This window comes from Typopeltis vanoorti, chromosome 3 (assembly GCF_054136105.1).
Source record: "Typopeltis vanoorti isolate ZY-2024b chromosome 3, IOZ_Tvanoo_1.0, whole genome shotgun sequence".
NCBI lineage: Eukaryota > Metazoa > Arthropoda > Arachnida > Uropygi > Thelyphonidae > Typopeltis > Typopeltis vanoorti.
Window position 1 is genome coordinate 49953551 of NC_143551.1, and position 19441 is coordinate 49972991.

A 19441-nucleotide genomic window follows, 5' to 3' on the forward strand; every position below is an offset into this window, starting at 1 on the left:
GAGAATTTGTTGCATTGCTTGAAGAAATTGAAAGTGAGTACAGAGAAATTATTTATTATAACGAGGTGAGGTGGTTAAGTCGAGGAGTTGTATTAAAACGGTTTTTTGATTTAATAAATGAAATCAAAATTTTCATGACAAAAAAATAAAACCATCGACGAGCTAAGTAATGATACATGGATAACAGATTTAGCATTTCTTGTTGATTTAACTGCCATTTAAATATTCTCAATAAAGAGCTGCAAGGAAAGAATAAACTTATCACTGACATGTATGCTTGTATTACAGCTTTTAAAGTTAAATTGCAATTATGGAAAACACTGGAATCAAAAAATTTTGTACATTTCCTACATCTTAAATCTTGTCCTATTCTTTCAAATGAAAAATCTCAAGAATATGCAAGAAAAATAGCATTATTACGACAAGAATTTGAAGATTTAAAGATTTTAATGATTTGGAGTCCGATTTTACATTATTTACATTACCATTAAAAACTAACGTGAATAACGCACCAGAAAATCTACAAATGGAGCTAATTAATTTACAGTGTGATATAAATCTTATTCAAAGATTTGAAGATACGGATTTGATTAACTTTTATTCGTACTTGTCAAAAGATAAATACCCTTAGTTATGAATTTTTGCAATAAGAATAATCGCTTTGTTTGGGAGTGCATTTATATATGAATAGTTTTTTTCGCAGTTGAAAATTAATATGTCTAAGAAAAGAACCCGATTGACCGATGAGCATCTACAATCTGTGATGAAGATAGTTTCTAGTAATTTTTCTCCATGGCTACAAACTTTAACAGAATCAAAACGCCATCAAGTGTCAAGTTGCAGTAAGAAATAAGGAAGTTCATAATTATTTACATACAAACATATGTATTTTTTCTGTATGTGTTGAAGAAAAATTTAATAAATAAAAGAAAGAGAATAGGTTGTCATTATTTATTCTCAAGTTATAAAGGTTATAAAGGGGTGGTATCCATACATTAGGGGTAAGTACAGTTCAATATATATATATATGTATATACTGAATTGAATAGGGTGTCCCAAAATTCAAGCAAGATTTAAATTTAGCGCCATTTGTGCTGTAAAGTGTTGCCAACGAGAAAAAAAAGACAGCGTGTCAGCTGACAGTTCAGGGTTATTAAAAATGGAGCACTATACGAAAGAACAACGCATTTTCATTGTTGAGCAATATTTTAAAAATAATGAAGGTTTGGCAGCTACAGTTCGCAATTTTCGTACAAAATATGGTCGGAATAGTGATTTAACTTCATCAACTGTGAAAAGATTAATTAAAAAATTCAAGGAAACTGGATCAATTAGTGATCTGATACACTCTGGCTGTCCTTCAACAAGTCGTTCAACAGAAAACATCGAAGCAGTTCATGAGAGTGTTGCTGAGAGTCCAGGAACATCAATTCGGTACCGTGGTCTTGAATTGGGCATTTCGAGAAGCTCTCTACAGCGTATTCTCACGAAAGATTTGCATCTTTATGCTTACAAAGTTCAATTGACTCAAGAACTGAAGCCTACTGACCACACAGCAAAGAGAGTTCGTTGAATGCATTATGGAACAACAAGTGGATGCTTATTTTTCGAACAAAATCATCTTCAGCGATGAGGCTCATTTTCATCTTGATGGCTTCGTTAATCGACAAAATTGTCGCATTTGGGGTTCAGAAAATCCACGAGTGATTGTTGAGAAACAAATGCATCCACAACATGTCACTGTTTGGTGCGGATTTTGGGCTGGAGGCATCATCGGTCCATTCTTCTTTGAAAATGCGGCTGGTAAGGCAATAACAGTTAATGGTGCTCGCTATCGCGACATAATAATCCAATTTTTTGTGCCTAAATTGCAAGATATGGATGTGGACGACGTGGTTTCAACAAGATGGTGCCACATGCCATACAACCTGAGAAACAATTCAATTACTGCATGAGTCATTACCTGGTCATGTAATTTCCCGTTTTGGTGATCAGAATTGGCCACCCAGATCATGTGACTTAACACCGTTGGACTTTTTTCTTTGGGGTTTTTTGAAGTCCAAGTTTTATGCCAACAAGCCTACAACCACCCACGCCTTGAAGGAGGAAATTGAGCGCTGTATCAACGAAATTCAGCCACATTTATGCAAAACGGTCATGGAAAATTTCGACAAAAGAGTGCGTATGTGCCAGCAAAGCCTTGGAGGCCATTTACCCGATATGCTGTTCCATAACCCTATACTGTATACTTCATGAATCAATAAGAAATTAAAATTTTTAATTAAAAACCTGTACTTTCTATCAAAATTACTTCTTGCGTGAATTTTGGGACACCCTATATATATATTCACTCTCATTTTGTTAAAAAAAAAAAATCCGGCGCATCAGCTGCTTTTACATCATGCATTCGGCCCGCATGCAATTTAAGTTTGAGACCACTGTTGTAATCTATTCTGTGTGTGTGTGTGTGTGTCAGAGACAAATATTCCGGGTGTGTTAGGTGCGGTGTTGAAATATCAGTATCACCGATATTACATTTTTGCATTTATTCCCGTTAGAGACTCCCCCAATTGTTTGCAGACTTCGCACAATTCCTAAAATTAAACACAATATACTAATGCTTCATGAAGAGGGCACTTTCTGATGCATAAACATTGTGTCACATTTGTGTTAATACCCCAGGTGTGCTATTAAAATGCATACACCTTTGAGCCCTTCAAAAAGATGTACAAAGGGCACAGCAGGTCAAATTCTTAGCGTTCTACTATTTTAAAACCACTGAGAAGGTGAGGCTGGATGAGCTAACATTTTGAGCTCACCCAGCACCTGTGATTGGTTATTGTGTTGACCAATCCAATTGAACGTTGTCACTTGTCATGAGTTGAGCACTTTCTGTATCCGATGTCTGTATTACAAACAGCTGTTACACATGTTTTCTGGAACTGAAAATTTGAAAGTGGATGTTAGGAGGAAAAAAAGCTAATTGTTTCTCTTGCTATGTAGTGTAGCATCTGTTGAGGTTGCAAAGTTTTTTTAATGGTATAGAGACATTTTTATTCTAGTCTTCGGAAACAACAGACTAAAAAAATATCTATTCCTGAATAAAAATGAATATTCTGTGTATTATAAGACGTTGTTGGTGTACAACAAAATACTAGCATATGTGAGATTGATAAGACAGAAGAACAGCTGATACTAAAAAAAAAATCTTTTTAAAAAACAAAACTAATGAATGTAGGATTCCCGAAAGTGTGGATAATTCCGATAATGATCGGATGGAGCGAAATATATACAAACCAGAGAAATACACATAACATATGCAACAAATTTAACGAGATGATGTGCTGCTCCATCAAAACCATATTTATGCCTGCAATACTCTCTCTCTCTCTTCATAAGTTTTTTTTTTTAAATTATGCCATCATAAATTCACTTATTTATGTTTAGACACTACAGGATCATGCTATTTGCTCTACCCAGCAAGTTATAGGACACACATATAACAAATGATAATTATTAATAATTCGTTTACCATTAATGAAAGTGTTTCTACTCACACTTATTCTTTCCTATTCTTACGTCTTATAAATGATGTTTCATATATTTTCTTCGAGTATTTGAAATATACTAACCAAATATAGCATTCTCCTTCATTGTTGTTTTCTAATAAATCCTAAAACCAACAGATTGTTCCTCCACTCTATGCAGAAGTATTCAAAGTTATCCTGCAATTAATTGCACTGTACCAATTAAGATGCGCTATGCACTTCAAAACTTTCATATATCAATAAAAATGCAATCACATGGTGATGGGCGTCTGTGTGTGTGTGGGGGGGGGACACTTCCCCCGGGATCGGGTAAAAATTTCCACAAATTATAATCAAAAGTGATTGGGATATGTAATCTTACACCCTCAACACTGGGACGCTTTGTGTGTCTTAAAATTTTATTATGGGTTAGCCTGTTTCGGCCCACGGTGGGGTAGCCATAGAACATGTGTTTTATTGCTGCAATAAAACATGTGTTAGTGTTTTTGGTTCATCATTTTCTGATTTGTGAAAAAAATTTTCATTACTATTGTGAACAGAGACCAGTTCATTTGCCCTTGGTGTCTAGTGAATTACTGAGTGAAGTATGAATTGTAAATTTATAGTGAAACAAATTCAAACAGAAAAATACACTTTTAAAAGGTAAGTGTATGCAATTTAATATTATTTTAGTTGTTAGTTTTATGATTTTTTTGCTTTTAAACTGAAATAATTTAATTCAGGATTTTGGGATTAATTAGTTGATTTTTAATACATGAATTTTGTATATAAAATTGTGCTAAAAACTATTAATTCTGAATACTTTTTTCCCCAAGAATTAAAGATCATTAAAATCGATGTAAAATGAAAAGAATGTATTTATAGTTTACATCGACAAATAATTACATAAAAAAATTCTAAAAGATGTTTATTGATGTAATTATTTAATTAAATCAATAATTATAAAAATTTATTGACAATTATTTGTCTCCAAGCTTTTCCCCTTGAAAATTTTCTGCAGACAGATGCCCATAACCCATTGATATATATATATATATATATATATATATCAGTGGAATCATATGCCCATTTCGGTTGGATGTGCTGTCGTGTGGGTTATAAAACCCACGCTACAAATTTGCCGTCAATTTGGCTATATGCATGGGCACCCACAGAAAATTTTTTGGGGAGGGCAGGGGGGCGGCGGCAAAGCTTTGAGATAAATAATTACATCAATAAACGTCTTTTAGCATTTTTGATGTAATTATTTGTCGATGTAAACTATAAATACATTATTTTCGTTTTACATCGATTTTAATTATCTTTAATTCGTGGGGGGAAAAAAGTATTCGGAAATAATAGTTTTTAGCACAATTTCATATATTAAAAAATTGGCCGGCATATTTTATTAAAAATTAACTAATTATTTAATCCCAAAATCCTAAATTAAATTATTTCAGTTTAAAAGCAAAAAAATCTTAAAACTAACAAATAATATTAAATTACATACACTTAAAAATGTATTTTTCTGTTTAAATCTGTTTCACTATAAATTTGCAATTCGCACTTCACTCAGTGATTCACTAGACACAGAGGACAAACAAACACTGGTTGCTGTTCACAACAGTAATGAACATTCTTTTCACAAATCAGAAAAAGATGAACCAAAAACAGGAACACGTGCTTTATTGCTGCAATAAAACACATGTTCTATGGCTACCCCGCCATGGGCCGAAACAGGCCGACAGATAATAAAAGTTTAAGACAGAAAAATCGTCCCATGGTTGAGGGTGTAAGGTTACATATCTCAATCACTTTTACGATAATAATTTGTGGAATTTTTTAATCCATCCTGAGGACCCCCCCCCCCTGCAGATGCACATGACTATGATTGCATTTTTATCGATGTATGAAAGTTTGATAGTGCATAGTGGATCAGCGTTTATCTTAATTGGTCCAATGTAATTAATTGCAGGATAACTTTGAATACTTCTGAAGTGGGGGAACAATCAGTTTGTTTTAGGATTTATTAGAAATACTCAAAGATGAAAATATGTGAACTATCATTTATAAGTTGGAAGTTTATTTTCCACTTGGTTAGACTATAATAAATTTAGTTTAATCCTTTACCCAAGTGTAAGCAAACAAAGTTTGCGCTTGAAGTATCTTCAGGACTGAGGCAACTCATAGTAAAGGTGAATCAAGCTCTCATCACTTCTTGCAGACATGTATAATGCTATGCATTAAGGGAAGGGCCACTACCCAGATCGGTTTCGACCTTTATTGAGGCCTCGTCAGTGGGAGCCAGACCCAGAAGTGGTGATACTAAGGCAGAAGCAATGGAGAGGTCATATTTACTTATACGAGTTGCCAAAAGGTGTACCACCATTATTAAATTACTCTAGTTTAGAGAAAGATGTTGGAAGTTTATTTTCCACTTGGTTAGACTATAATAAATTTAGTCTAATCCTTTATCCAAGTGTAAACAAACAAAGTTTGCACCTGAAGTATCTTCAGCACTGAGGCAACTCATAGTAAAAGGTGTTAAGGTCGAAACCGGTCTGGGGTGGACCCTCCCTTAAAGCATAGTATTATAAATGTCTGCAAGATGTGCTTTGCATTATGGGAGATACTAAGACAAGTAGAGATGAGAGCTTGGTCCACCTTTACCATGAGTTGCCTCAGTCCTGAAGATACTTCAGGCGCAAACTTAGTTTGCTTACCCTTGGACAAAGGATTAAACTATATTTATTATAGTCTAACCAAGTGGAAAATAAACTTCCAACATCTTTCTCTAAATCCAGAGTAATTTAATAATGAGGTGGTACACCTTTTGGCAACTCATATAAGTAAATATGACCTCTTCATTGCTTCTGCCTTAGTATCACCACTTCGTCCACGAGGTTAGCCTAGTGGCTTTGTGCTTCGCAACCATATGCCTGGGGAAGGAGTGTACTAGGTTCGATTCCTGTCAACGACATGAGGAGCTCAACGATCTTCCTCAGCCACAGCCAAGTTAGCCGGTCTTGGGCATGGGCAGCAGGGTTTTTCATCCTGCAAGCAGGCAAACCGGTCCGAGGACACACACACGAATTACAGTTAGGAATACTGATCCAGCCATAGGTCTGATTCATCAGCCTATGCCGGTTCCAGAGCCCAGATAAAATCTGGGGGGGGGGGACTAGATGGTACCGTGAACTCCTGGATAAAGGGGGGATGCTGTATCATCACACGGAATTTATTTATTTATCACCACTTCTGGGTCTGGCTCCCACTGACGAGACCTCAATAAAGGTCGAAGCCAGTTTGGATAGTGGCCCTTCTCTTAATACATGGCATTATACATGTCTGAATGAGATGTGCTTTGCATTATGGGAGATACTGAGACAAGGAGTGATAAGAGCTTGGTCCACCTTTACTACGAGGTGCTTCAGTCCTGAAGATACTTCAGACGCAAACTTTGTTTGCTTACACTTGGATAAAGGATTAAACTAAATTTATTAAACATCGTTTATAAGACATGAGAATAGGAAATGAAAGGAAAGGATAAGTGCGAGTAGAAATATTTTCATTAATGCTAAATGAATTATTAATAAATAACATTTGTGATAGGTGTGTCCTATAAGTTGCTGGGAACAGCGAATAGCAAGAGCCTATAAAGTCTAGACATGAATAAATGAATTTATGATGGTATAATTAAAAAAAAACTTACGAGGAGACAGAGAGTATGGCAGGAATAAATATGGTTTGATGGAGCAGCCAATCATTTCATAAAATTTGTTGCCCATGTTATGTGTATTTCTCTGGTTTGTGTATATTTCGCTCCATTTTCCAAGAATTTTCTTTTGTTTACTGAAACTCAGTGTACATAACATTCGATCATTATCGGAATTATCCACACTTTCGGGAATCCTACATTCATTAGGTTTTTTTTTAGTATCAGCGGTTCGTCTGTCTTATTAATCTCACATATGCTGGTATTTTTGTGTAGATCAACAATGCCTTATAATACACAGAATATTCATTTTTATTCAGGAATAGATTTTTTTTACTGTCTGTTGTTTCCAAAGACTAGAATAAAAATGTCTCTATACCATTAAAAAATTTTGCAACCTCAACAGATGTATCAACTGTACAAAAGAAAAAACAATTAGCTTTTTTTACCTAACATCCACTTTCGAATTTTCAGTTCCAGAAAGCGTTCAATTCATGACAAGTGACAACGTTCAATTGGATCGGTTAACTCAACAACTAATCACAGCCACTAGGTGCTGGGTGAGCTCTCAATGTGAGCTCACCCCGCCTCGCTTCTCAGCGGTTTAAAAATAGTAGAAAGCTAAGAATTGACTCACTGTGCCCTCTTTACATCTTTTCAAAGGGTGCAAAGATGTATGCATTTGAAAGCACACCCAGGCTATTAACGCAAATGTGATGCAATGTTTACGCATTGAAAAGTGCCTCTTCATGAAGTACTAATGCTTCATTATCCTCGTGAAGAGGTCAATGAAGCATTAGTATATTGTGTTTAATTTTAGGAATCACGCAACGTCAGCAAACAATTAAGGGAGTCTTTAATGGGAGTAAATGCAAAAATATAAAATCGGTGATACTGATATTTCGTGGATGAGAACTGCATGCCTAGCACACTCGGAATATTCACCCCTGATAAATATATATCTATATTCCATCAAATAAGTCCATTATGCATCGTTATATAAGCCAAACAAAGACATCATGCATTACAATATGATTAGGCACTGGTCTTCTAACATATAAAGTAGTATAAACTTAACTAATCTTTTAAAAATTCTCCTAGTAATTAGGAAATAACAAACTTACTTTAGCAGGAGAGCTATGAGAAAGACTTCCAGTAACCCCAACAGGTTTCAGGTCACAGTTTTCTTGAACAAGTTTACTGTCTCCATTAATCATATTTTCCTTTGCTCTATGCTGTAAGCAGTCAATTTTTAGAGTGGCATTAACCACAGACGATTCCAAAAAACATGGGACTATATCCATGTGCTTTGAAACAGGACATTCCTGCTTAAATTTCTCATTTTCAACTTGATTGCAGAATGAATTGTTTACAAAAGACATTGAAAAAGACTTGGATGCTGAAGGTAACTTCACATATAAAACTGGAAAGGTAGAAAGAAAATTAAGATGTGAAACTACTTAAAAATACAATCACATAATGCATGTCTAATATAATTAAATGATCATATGATTATCACTGGCTTTTCATGATGTTCCAAACAGAGATCCCATATCAGATGATGATATGCCTCTCTGAAATTGAAAACTGCAATAATCACATTGTCCACGTTAACATACAAAAATAATCAATCCTAGACAGAACAGAATATAACGTATTAAAAAAAAAAAGTCAAAATTAAATAACATAACAGCAATATTTACATCCTTACAGATATATTTCCATTTGTAGGGACCACATAAATGTTATGATGAATAGTTTTTGCTCTAGTGAATTTCTTTTAGTATAGCATTGTATGGCTTTGGTAGGCAATTTTTCAATGTTTTGGATAGTGAGTGAGTTTGTTATAGCAATGGTCACAATAGTGAGAATCAACTGTACAAATAAATGCATTTGTAAATCCCCCCCCACACACACACAGAAAGCCATGCATGCACAAAATACCTCTCCTAATAGCTCTCTCTGCACTCTATAGGCATGAACAGAAATTCAATATTTACAATCTGTTTCTGTAATTCTTGGCTTTTTCTTTATCAGACATTTTCTGTTCTCTGCTGAGAACAGAAACTTCAACAAACTTCAACTCTTCCTTATCTTCAGTTTTCTAATCCTCAGCTATAGTACTGGTCATCTCTTACAATATATATCATTCATGAATATGGTTGAACAAATCATCTAATATTCTATTTATGAGATGATATGGATTGATTCATATCAGTAATGAGGATAGGAATGAAACTATTTGAGATCAATATGCTCTCCACTAAAACCAAAACTACAACGACAAATGAACTAAATGTCTGAATGAAAAATAACTAATACTTAAGGACATTTAGAGGTAGATATGTAAAATTACTGTATGATGGAGTGAATATATAGTTCATTTGAAATGAATATGCATATCTGGCATGCTTAAATATAGACATGAATTGCTTTTATACAGTCCTGGCATAATTAGAAAAAAAAACACATATATACATATGCAGGTACAAAGTCCAAAATTCAGAGAGACTGAAACCTGGGAAAATTCCAGTTTCTAGATGATAATACATTCATTCATCTAACAACTAAATTTTTTTTTTTCGGGGATGGGGATACATTATTGGGGAGGAATAAACTGTATACAAAAATAAAATATTATAACGATATGCACAAAATGTAATACTAAAGACTTAGAAAAATTAAAAGATAAAAACATTTACTGTGAAAACTGAAAATTCTAATTGTGATCAGAAACTTAGAACTGCCTAGTAAAAACTAGAAAAAGTACTCTGCCTGCTGGTAAAAATCCACATCTGAAAACCAAACGAAATCCTATATTTATTGATCTTTACAAAAAAAAAAAAAAAAAGAGAGAGAACTACTTCTTACCATATATCTTTTAATAAAGCCTAGTTACTATTAAATTACTTATTTATTTAGCGTATGATTTACAGGTTTCAGGATATTACATACATATTACATAAAACAGCATAAAAACCACTGTAAAGATCATATTAAAAGGGAGTACAATAGGTTGAAATTATTAAACATTAAAATTAAGAATCATGAGTCAGAGCTTAATCCTTAAATCCCAGATTCACTACTGAGATTCTGGGATCAATTTAAAAAAAAAAGTCCTCTTTAGTACCTGAGAATGAGTAGATAGGGCACAATGCACTGATAGTCTGGATTCTGCTTCCACATTCATAGTTTGGAGTATCGGACCAGTTCCATTTATGCAAGAGATGCTTACATCCCCCCCCCATCCTGTTCTGATCAGATTTAAAGTGATCCATACATGTCTAGGGAGATCGAAGCCCTCCAGATGAGATGTTGGATTTGAAATGGAAATTTGAAGATTGGAGGTACTTTGAAGCCAATACTCTCCCCATGACTTGCATAGGTCAAAGTTCTGGTCGTTCATTTGTATTGCACTCCTGCAGGCAGGGTGCCTGGATTTCAGTCTTTGTGAGGTATGAAAGGAAATGTCTTGGTGGATAGGCAAGGAACTGTTTCCGATTATTTTTGTCCATAAATTGCTTAAGGCCTGGGGATCCTGCGAAGTGAGGGAGGGGCTATATTACTGAGAGTTGGGAGCCAGTAGCCTGGAGTAGATCTCAGAGCTCCAGAGATTATCCTCATAGTTTGATTCAGCTGGACATCGGCTAAAGAAGCATGTGCATTGTTTAGACACACAGGAGCACAATACTCTGCTGTAGAATAGACTAAAGACAGTGCGGTAGTATGCAGTGTGTTGGCATCAGCACCCAAAGAAGTACCAGCAAGTTTATGCATTATATTATTACGAGTTTTTAATTTTCCAGTAATATTTTCTAGATGACATTTAAATGTCAAACTTCTGTCTAGGATGACTCCTAGGTATTTTGGATGATTGTTAAATTTTGCCTGTTTTTTTCTGAAATAAACTTTTGGAATATAGTTGGCCTGGATATTACTTAAATGAAAGGATGCTACTTCAGTTTTGTTCAGGCCAGGTTGTAATCGCCATCGTCTAAAGTATTTATCAAGTACAGCCAGATCTTTAGTTAAGATGTTCTCGGCTTTTTGGAATGTTGAATGTTGAGTTGCAATGGCAATATCGTCAGCATACATGAATCTCCGTGATGTTGTCTCTGGGATATCACTAATATATAAGTTCAAGAGCAATGGGGCAAGAACTTACCCCTAAGGTAGGCCATTTTTAATCTTAAAGAATTTACTTTTGGATTCATTGAGAGATACTTGTATCCATCGGTCTGCTAGTATTTGATTAATTAAGTTGGCTAGTTTTGGTGACGGGATAGTTTCTAGGAATTTTAAAATAAGACCCTCTCTCCACACTGTGTCATAGGTAGCAGAGAGATCCACAAATACCGCTATTGTTTTCAATTGCTTTTCATAACCATTCTCTATAAAGGTTGTCAAGGCCAGTACTTGATTGCAACAACTTCTGTCAGGTTTGAAGCCAGCCTGTTCCTGTGGAGGTCTATTATGTATACTTGAAGAAATTCTGTTGTATATCATTCTTTCGAGAAGTTTCAGGCAGGCGCTTAACAAGGTGATAGGACGGTAGTTGGAAGCAATTGTAGGGTCTTTGCCAGGCTTTAAGATGGCAATGATCTTAGATCTTTTAAAATTTGATGGAAGCATGCCAGAGTCCAGGATATTATTATACATAGCAGTAAGTCATTTAATAGTTTTTGGTCCACAGTTCTTAATGAATTCAGGGTAGATGTTATCGGACCAGCCGCCTTCCCAGTCCTCAATGATTTAACTGCCTGGGTAAGTTCCTGGGAAGCGAAAGCCTGAGATAATGATGATGGTGGAAAATCTGTTTCAAGATTATTTAGTTTTTGTTTCACCTCTCTCATAGCTACTCTATCTTGAGGATATTTAGTCACTGAAACTATATGATTTGCAATGTGTTTTGGATCTACGGCAGGCAGTTTACCAGAAGTCTTTGTATTAGGGGCAAGCTTCCTAATCAGGGACTGAGCTTTTTGGCTGGAATGAGTAAAATTAAAATTGTTTTAATCCATCTAGCATTGTCAAGAGACTTCAGTAGCACAGCGGCTACTGTAGGGTTATTATTAGTAGAGAATTCTTTATACAGTCTTTCACTGTCACTATTCCAGCCTGGTATATAATCTCTCCTAAAACCTCTTGAAATGATTCGTTTGGCAGCACCAAGAATAATACCAACAAAGCTATTGTAATTTATTACCAACAGTAATAAGGATTAAGTTAGTATTAAATTACTAACAGTTGACACCAAAACCGAAGGAGAAATATATGTTGAAAAAGATATTCTATAGAGTGGCAAGTGATATCTGACTCGATAAAACTGGTCCAACCTGATAATGACCTAACCTAGCACACCAGCTTGGTTAATTTTGTAGTCTATTTCTCATATTTCATATGCTTGAAAGTGATTGAAAAACTAGTCGGAAAAAATGTCACTTGTAAACCAGGCATTCCTCGAGCTGGAACAGATGATAGGCAACTGGTTCATAACATTTTTCAAAGTATGAGGCTTTATTCTCTTCCGACTACTATCGGCATTAGCACAAAGTTGGGCTAAAATGCGCTCCTTGTTTAATTTGCGGCCAGGCATACTAATCTCATGTTTGTTCATGGTGGTATTTTTGGGAACAGGCCGGTCTCATCTGCATTGTAAACCTGAGACAAAATAAGACCCTCAGATTCAATGATTTCGTTGATGTATTTTCTGAAGGGCTCAACTTGTTCAATATCGGTGCTCAGTGCTTCACCACATGTTTGCCTGTTTAATGCCATGACATTTACAAAAGCGCCAAAGCCACCCACCACTCGCCTGGAACTGTATGTCCATGTGTTGTGCCAGTTTTTCAGCAGTCAACCTTAGTTCAACATTACAAACAACAACGCCACTAGACCGCACTGTAAACACTTTCTTCTAAATTCTTATGCTTGGCCAACTTCATGTTTCTTATCTGCCACAGTGAAACCACTTTTGGATCTCTCAACGCTATATTTTAGTGAAAACTGAGTAAGTTTGTCTTTATTTTTGCGTTTGTCCAAAATTGTTTGCTTTTTCACCCCATAAAGTTCACAAACATCAGCAACAGATGCACCACTTTCCAACTTATTTATTAACTCAAGTTTCTGTGCTGTCATCAAGTTTACTCATTTTCTTTTAACTCCAGACATATTAACTGATATTAATAATGATTAATAACAGTTTAACTAAAAATTACTCCAGCAACAGCCTAAACACCATGTGTTTTGCACTAGCAACCAAATCAAAGCACATGCATGCGCACGAACTATTAAAAGTATGCAAGAAATATCACGAATATATGCGAATGTCGAAGACACAATTTATAAACACTGCCGATTACATCCAATTAACCATTGTTATGTATTATTTCATTATCTGTATTTATTTGTCAAATTATGTCCATTAAATCCAAAGTCTGTTGAACCAAGAGTTTACTGTGTGTGTGTGTGTGTGTGTGTGTGTGTGTGTGTGTGTGTGTGTGTGTGTGTGTGTGTGTGTGTGTGTGTGTGTGTGTGTACACGCACGCACACAGTTATTTTTTTAAAGTGTTTTTTTTTTATTTATATTTTACCTGTTCCATATTTCAGATCCAGAAACCCTACTCTAGAGACTGAATATGGAACTTTTAGAAGCCACTTCAGACCTCGAAATAAGTGAAGTGGTGGTCTTACACTGAGCAATAAAACATCTCCCACCTAAAGACAATCATAAACATCCAAGCCCACAGCAGCCTGCTGGTTGGAGAGCCAGTATGCTAATCAACCAACTAGCTAGCTAAGGGGCATCTCTTTTTATCTCTGTAATGTTGGCTGAAATATTAGCTTATGTTTCATTTAGCATGTTTGCTATGCAAATTATCAGTGAATAATTAACAGTGAATTTTACATAAGATGGAGTTATATGAAAGTGAGCAGCCTCCATTTAGAAATCACTTTACTTAGAATAATGGGCATGAGCATGTGTGTTAATAAGCTTGTCTGGCATTCAAGGCAAATCAGTGTTTATAATCTGACAGTGGCTGTATCCGCCACCAGCAATATCCAAATGACCACTGAAGATCCAGTGATCATTTGGAAACAAATAACACACGTTGTTTCATCACTGTGAAGAGATTAATCAAAATGACATTTACCAATGAATGGGTGCAATTTTTGGAGAATAATGTCATTTCATCAAGTAATGGCATAATGCACTTAGCCAAATTGTTTGTCATCTATCACTGACAACTCCTCTCCAGAATTGGTTGCTTCATCACATCATGGTGAATCACGCAATCATTCACTTCCTTTCAGATTCTCTCCAGAAAAGAAGGATGTGAACAGTATGCACAGAATCATCACTGATGTGTATATGTTCCCTCCATCATTTCAAATCAGTTTTTTTTCACAATCACATCCACTTTTGGCAATTATCTTAGGCATATGTTTGTGCATACTGTTCTTCACAATCTTCTGGAATCTGAAAGCAAGAAATCTGATTATTCCAAAAATGACCACAAAGGTCAATGTACCTTTGTAGTCATCTTTGACCTTAAAAGCCTACTGCTTACTGAATTTGCAGAACATGGACAGACATGCAGATTATTATTAATCCTTCTACAACAACACTCTTAAGAATGATCTTATTAGATAATTCATTGCTGCTGTATGCGACATAAATAAGATTCACTTTTTCATTCTGAGATTTGTACACATCCCTGTATCCTCTAATGCCTTAGAGAAAGTAAGCAGAGCTCCTTTAGCTTTAATTTTTTTGAAGACAAGATAACAGTCAGTCTCTATCCTTCAGGCCTTCACTAATATTGAGTAGCTAAATTATCAATGAATCAAGGCTTTTGGTAAACAACTGCCACTCATTTCATGATCCTAAGTCATGTTTATTTTTCTTCTTTTTTTTTTTTTAATGCAAGGTAAAAAAGCATGTGGCACAGAATGACTAACTCAGGAACTGGCCAAAGAAATGCTTAGAAAAGGGGTCCTCTAGTCAGTGACTGGAATTTAATCTATAACAATTTTTCTTGAGGCCTAGCACTATGGAGTCAAATGCTATTTCCTATGCTACATCATTATCATTGTATATGCTTATTTATTTATGGAAGTTCTACCTATTAAGAATTGTAAATTTAGAGTGGGGTACAGCCCTGCTTCCCAGACTTGGTACCCCCCCCCCCCACCTCAAGTCACTTCAGATGGCGAGATGGCAATGATCTACCACCTAAAGACACTCAATAAGCCTTCATGTAATAGCAAGATTGAAACCCATGGTCTATCAGATGGCCATGGCCACAGATGCTCTCACATCACTCAAAACGTTTATCTATAATGCTATGCAACTACCGATTTAATAATCCATGTAGCTTGTGGCTTGAAAAATCACATATGGTGCTTTACCAAGATATTTCAGGTTTCCAATAATCAAGCAGAGTAGTGATTTAAGGTGGTAGATAAAAAACTATCTACCACCTTAAAAACACTAGTTTCTTTCTCTCCTACATGGCTCTGACCAAAATCTGTATCATAAACACATAACAATTACTAATTTGAACAATCATTAGAATATATCATTCTCTCTCTCTCTCTGTCCATCTATCTAAATATGTTTAAATAAGTGGTGAAATATGAAGAACTAAATAGTTCTTTTTTCAGTGTTTTATAGTTTTTGGGAAACAAGAGGTGAGGAAGGCTGTTCCAGAGGACAGATGTAGATGGAATGAAAGTGAACAACAGCAAGTTGGTTTGTAAGTCTGAACCTAGACTGAACTGATGTTGATTAACAGTGACTCATGTTTTTACAGACTTCAAAGAAAGTGAAGGAAGGAATGGTGGATGCCAGTTCACAGAAGTACCAAAAAAAGACATAACACAGAAACATCAGCGAGAAAGAGGTGCTATCAACTGCCTTTTTCAGAAAAGCATCAAGGATTTTTAGGAAAGATTTGGGTCCATCATCCCTAATGACAATATCTTTCATCTGAGTGGATATAAACAAATTTGTCACTGTATTATTAAATGAGAATTATTAAAGCCAAAGGGAATTGACAAGAACCTCTCTCTCTCTCTGTAACACAACACTGGAAGCTTTAGTATATAGAGGCATTTCTCCCTGTAAATTCTTTACTACAATCTGCATTTCCTTTCTCCCATTGCCTGAATGTGAGGTATGCATTACATGTTAAGATTAAATGACTATACAGTAAATTACTTAGGGAAATTAAGGAGTTTATGATGAGTTCATGATGAGTATCTCATCACATTATCAGAGCAAATGCACACCAAGTACAGACCACTACACAAAACAAAAAAGAAATGAACAGAGATTACAGAATCCTTTTGTTCTGCACTCTCAAACCAGTCTGCCACACGATACTATTAAGAACCCATTGGAATGAGAACATAGCCATTATCTCAGTTCCCACAGGTTCCTAATAGTATCATGTGACTGGCTGGAAGAGCAACAGAACAGAAACATTCTGCAACCACAGTTCATTTCTTTTTTGCTTTGTGTAGTGGTCTGTTCTGTTGGTATGTATTCACTCTGATGATGTTAAATTTCAATTGCATATCAAAATTACTTTTGAAGTAAAAATTAAAAATAAGAGTTGACAAAAAAAAACATGCCCAATTTGCATGTTTCTTTGTTTTTATTAGCATACTAAACCTTTCAATACTGACATATCTCAGTAGTTTTTGATATAGACTGCTGAATAAAAATCTGTCCCCATTTAATGAATTAAAACAAAACTAAAAAACTTACCCCTGTCTTTTCTTTTATCTACAGAAGCACGAGTTGTTCCATACTCCATATTAGGATTAGCAATTTCTAGATCAAGAATATTTTCCTCTTCCTCTTCAACTTCCATGCATATCCCACCATCTGGTATATCATTCTAAGAAACATAATTTATATGTGTATATATATTATAATATTATGTAACTCATACAGCATTTGAAGTAATAATTTGGATATAAAATCAGCGAATGTTAAAAGTTGTAAATTATATGTTGACTGTAATACTTACGGTATGTTATCACACTATTTATTAATAACATATTGCTAAAAGATAACTTTATAGCTAGCACCCAATCAGTGAAGCCGGAACAGTGAAGCCTAATCCTTTAAGAGAAGAAGAAGACAACAACAAATTCAGACAAATCAGCTTGTGGCAATTTGTATAACTAATGATTTCGAGTAGAAAGTGGATACACATTCAAATTTTCAAATTGCACACAAAGGGATCACATGGTAGCACTTAACAGGAAAAAGCAAAAGGATGCAATAATGAATTGTGTTTGAAGGAATCTTCAAAAGTATGCTATACTTTTTTGCAGAACTGATTCTTGTGACATTCTCGGAATTCATTTTTTGTGACATGTCAAAAAAAAAAGAAAAAATCACCAAAACAAAATTCTTTGGTAGATCAAAATCTCTTACCAAATTATTTAATTTATTATGTAAGCTGTTAAGGTTTACTCCTGGCATCAGTGGTTGATCGAGTGGATTTCATTCATGCAAGGGGAACTAAGACCATACTGCACTATGCTGAAAGTTATGGCAGTATATATGCTGTTCTCAAGTAAAATGGCAACACTCCACAAGACATGACATATCAGATGTGTTACAGTGCTCACGTGAAAATTGGGTTATTATTCCTCAGTAAGAAAGAATGATGATGACTGTCATCTATGCAGAGCCTATAACGACTTCCTCTATTCTGTTTATACACAAATTGGAGTGCATGCATTATTCTAAGCTTAATCTGGTACAATTCGTAGCAGCTACATCTCAGTCTTGTTTCCCCTTGATTCCAATACAGATTAGAATCCAGCACAAGTGAACATCTAAATTGTGTGTCTTTATCTGATAGAATAACTAGAATTTCACAGTTCGCTGAATGTGAGTTGCACACAAGAGAATATATGGCCTATAAAGAATCAGAGTCAGTATAAATCGTACATCCTTGGTAGAAGATTTTTTTTTTTTTTTAATGTGTTAAAGGCATGCACTTCAACAGTATAGTTACTCCATTCCTTTGGGATCTGACAAAATATAATGTGGTTAAGAAAAACAGAAGTGTATCCAACAGATAGCTCAGATCTTAAACAATCTGTATAGACTGGAAAGAAATCACAGTACTCTGCTCTGTGTGCTAAAGATTTGTTGGTAGACCGATGGAGTAAGTGACTTGCTTAGGTGCAATAGTGTTGTGTGCGAGAGAGAGAGAGAAAGAGATGCATCATGGTGGAGTACAACCCTTCCACGATGAAAAGCTATCATGTTAAGTGTGGGTAACATTGATTATAATGATGTTGACAACTGGTATAACCTATTTCACATGCACACTAAAGAAGGGAAAATGGAAACCTGAGGTTATTGCATTGAAATGTTATGTGCTTCACTGAATCATCACCTAACCATTCTACTTGTATGGAAAAAAATGCTAATCCATGTAGAATGGTTAGGCAAAGGTTTTATTTTTTGGACATAACCAAGTGATAGCTGCTTCCAGTGAAGTGACAGAACAGGTTCATGTGCTTTCAGATAATGTGGAGAGTGGCTAGGCAGGTAACACATCTTCACAGAACAAGAGACATCTGGAATTACAAAGCAGGGAACTATGATAAATTAAGAAAAAGGCTGTTGATCTGCAGTGACTTGATCAACTAAAGCGTAGAGAAATCAGCAATACTAGGACTTAGTCCAAATTCAGTTACTTATGGCAATGTCAGATTATATTAATAACGTAGGGTTCCCATTCATCCTGTTTTTCCCAGGACAGTTCCGTTTTTTATAAAAATGTCCCGAGTTAATTCCAAAAGTCCTGCTTTTTTAAGTATTCTTCAGGACAAAATGGATAAATGGATTTTATCTCGTTTTTAGTACCAATTTCTATTACAATGTTGATAATAATAAATTTTATTTATTTATTATTTATAATAATAATCATTAGTATTATAAATAACATAACTAACTAATAATAACTAACAGTAACTAATGGCAATGTTCTTTTTTCCCTGTGCTTCAGTTATAATAGTATCTTACTTGATCAATACTTTGCATGTTATAATTTTTATCGTTTTCTACCCCTATAATGCCGAAACGTAAGTGCGGTATTAATGATAATATTAGAGGGAGAATTTCCTTTCATTAAATAGATGAAAATGTGGAATGTACATTATG

At 35.1% G+C, this 19441-nt stretch overlaps 1 protein-coding gene across 3 annotated transcripts in view; it reads right to left on the minus strand.

Moving 5' to 3' along the window:
* The window catches only part of Asx (transcriptional regulator additional sex combs), a 391735-nt gene that overhangs the window by 229479 nt on the left and 142815 nt on the right, over positions 1-19441 (minus strand). For all 3 annotated transcript variants that reach the window (XM_090415600.1, XM_090415599.1, XM_090415601.1), the window contains 2 exons: positions 17018-17150; positions 8367-8665 (listed from right to left, as the gene is read on the minus strand). In XM_090415600.1, coding sequence (XP_090271726.1) covers positions 8367-8665; positions 17018-17150 — 432 coding nt within the window. The remainder of the gene's footprint in view (positions 1-8366; positions 8666-17017; positions 17151-19441) is intronic.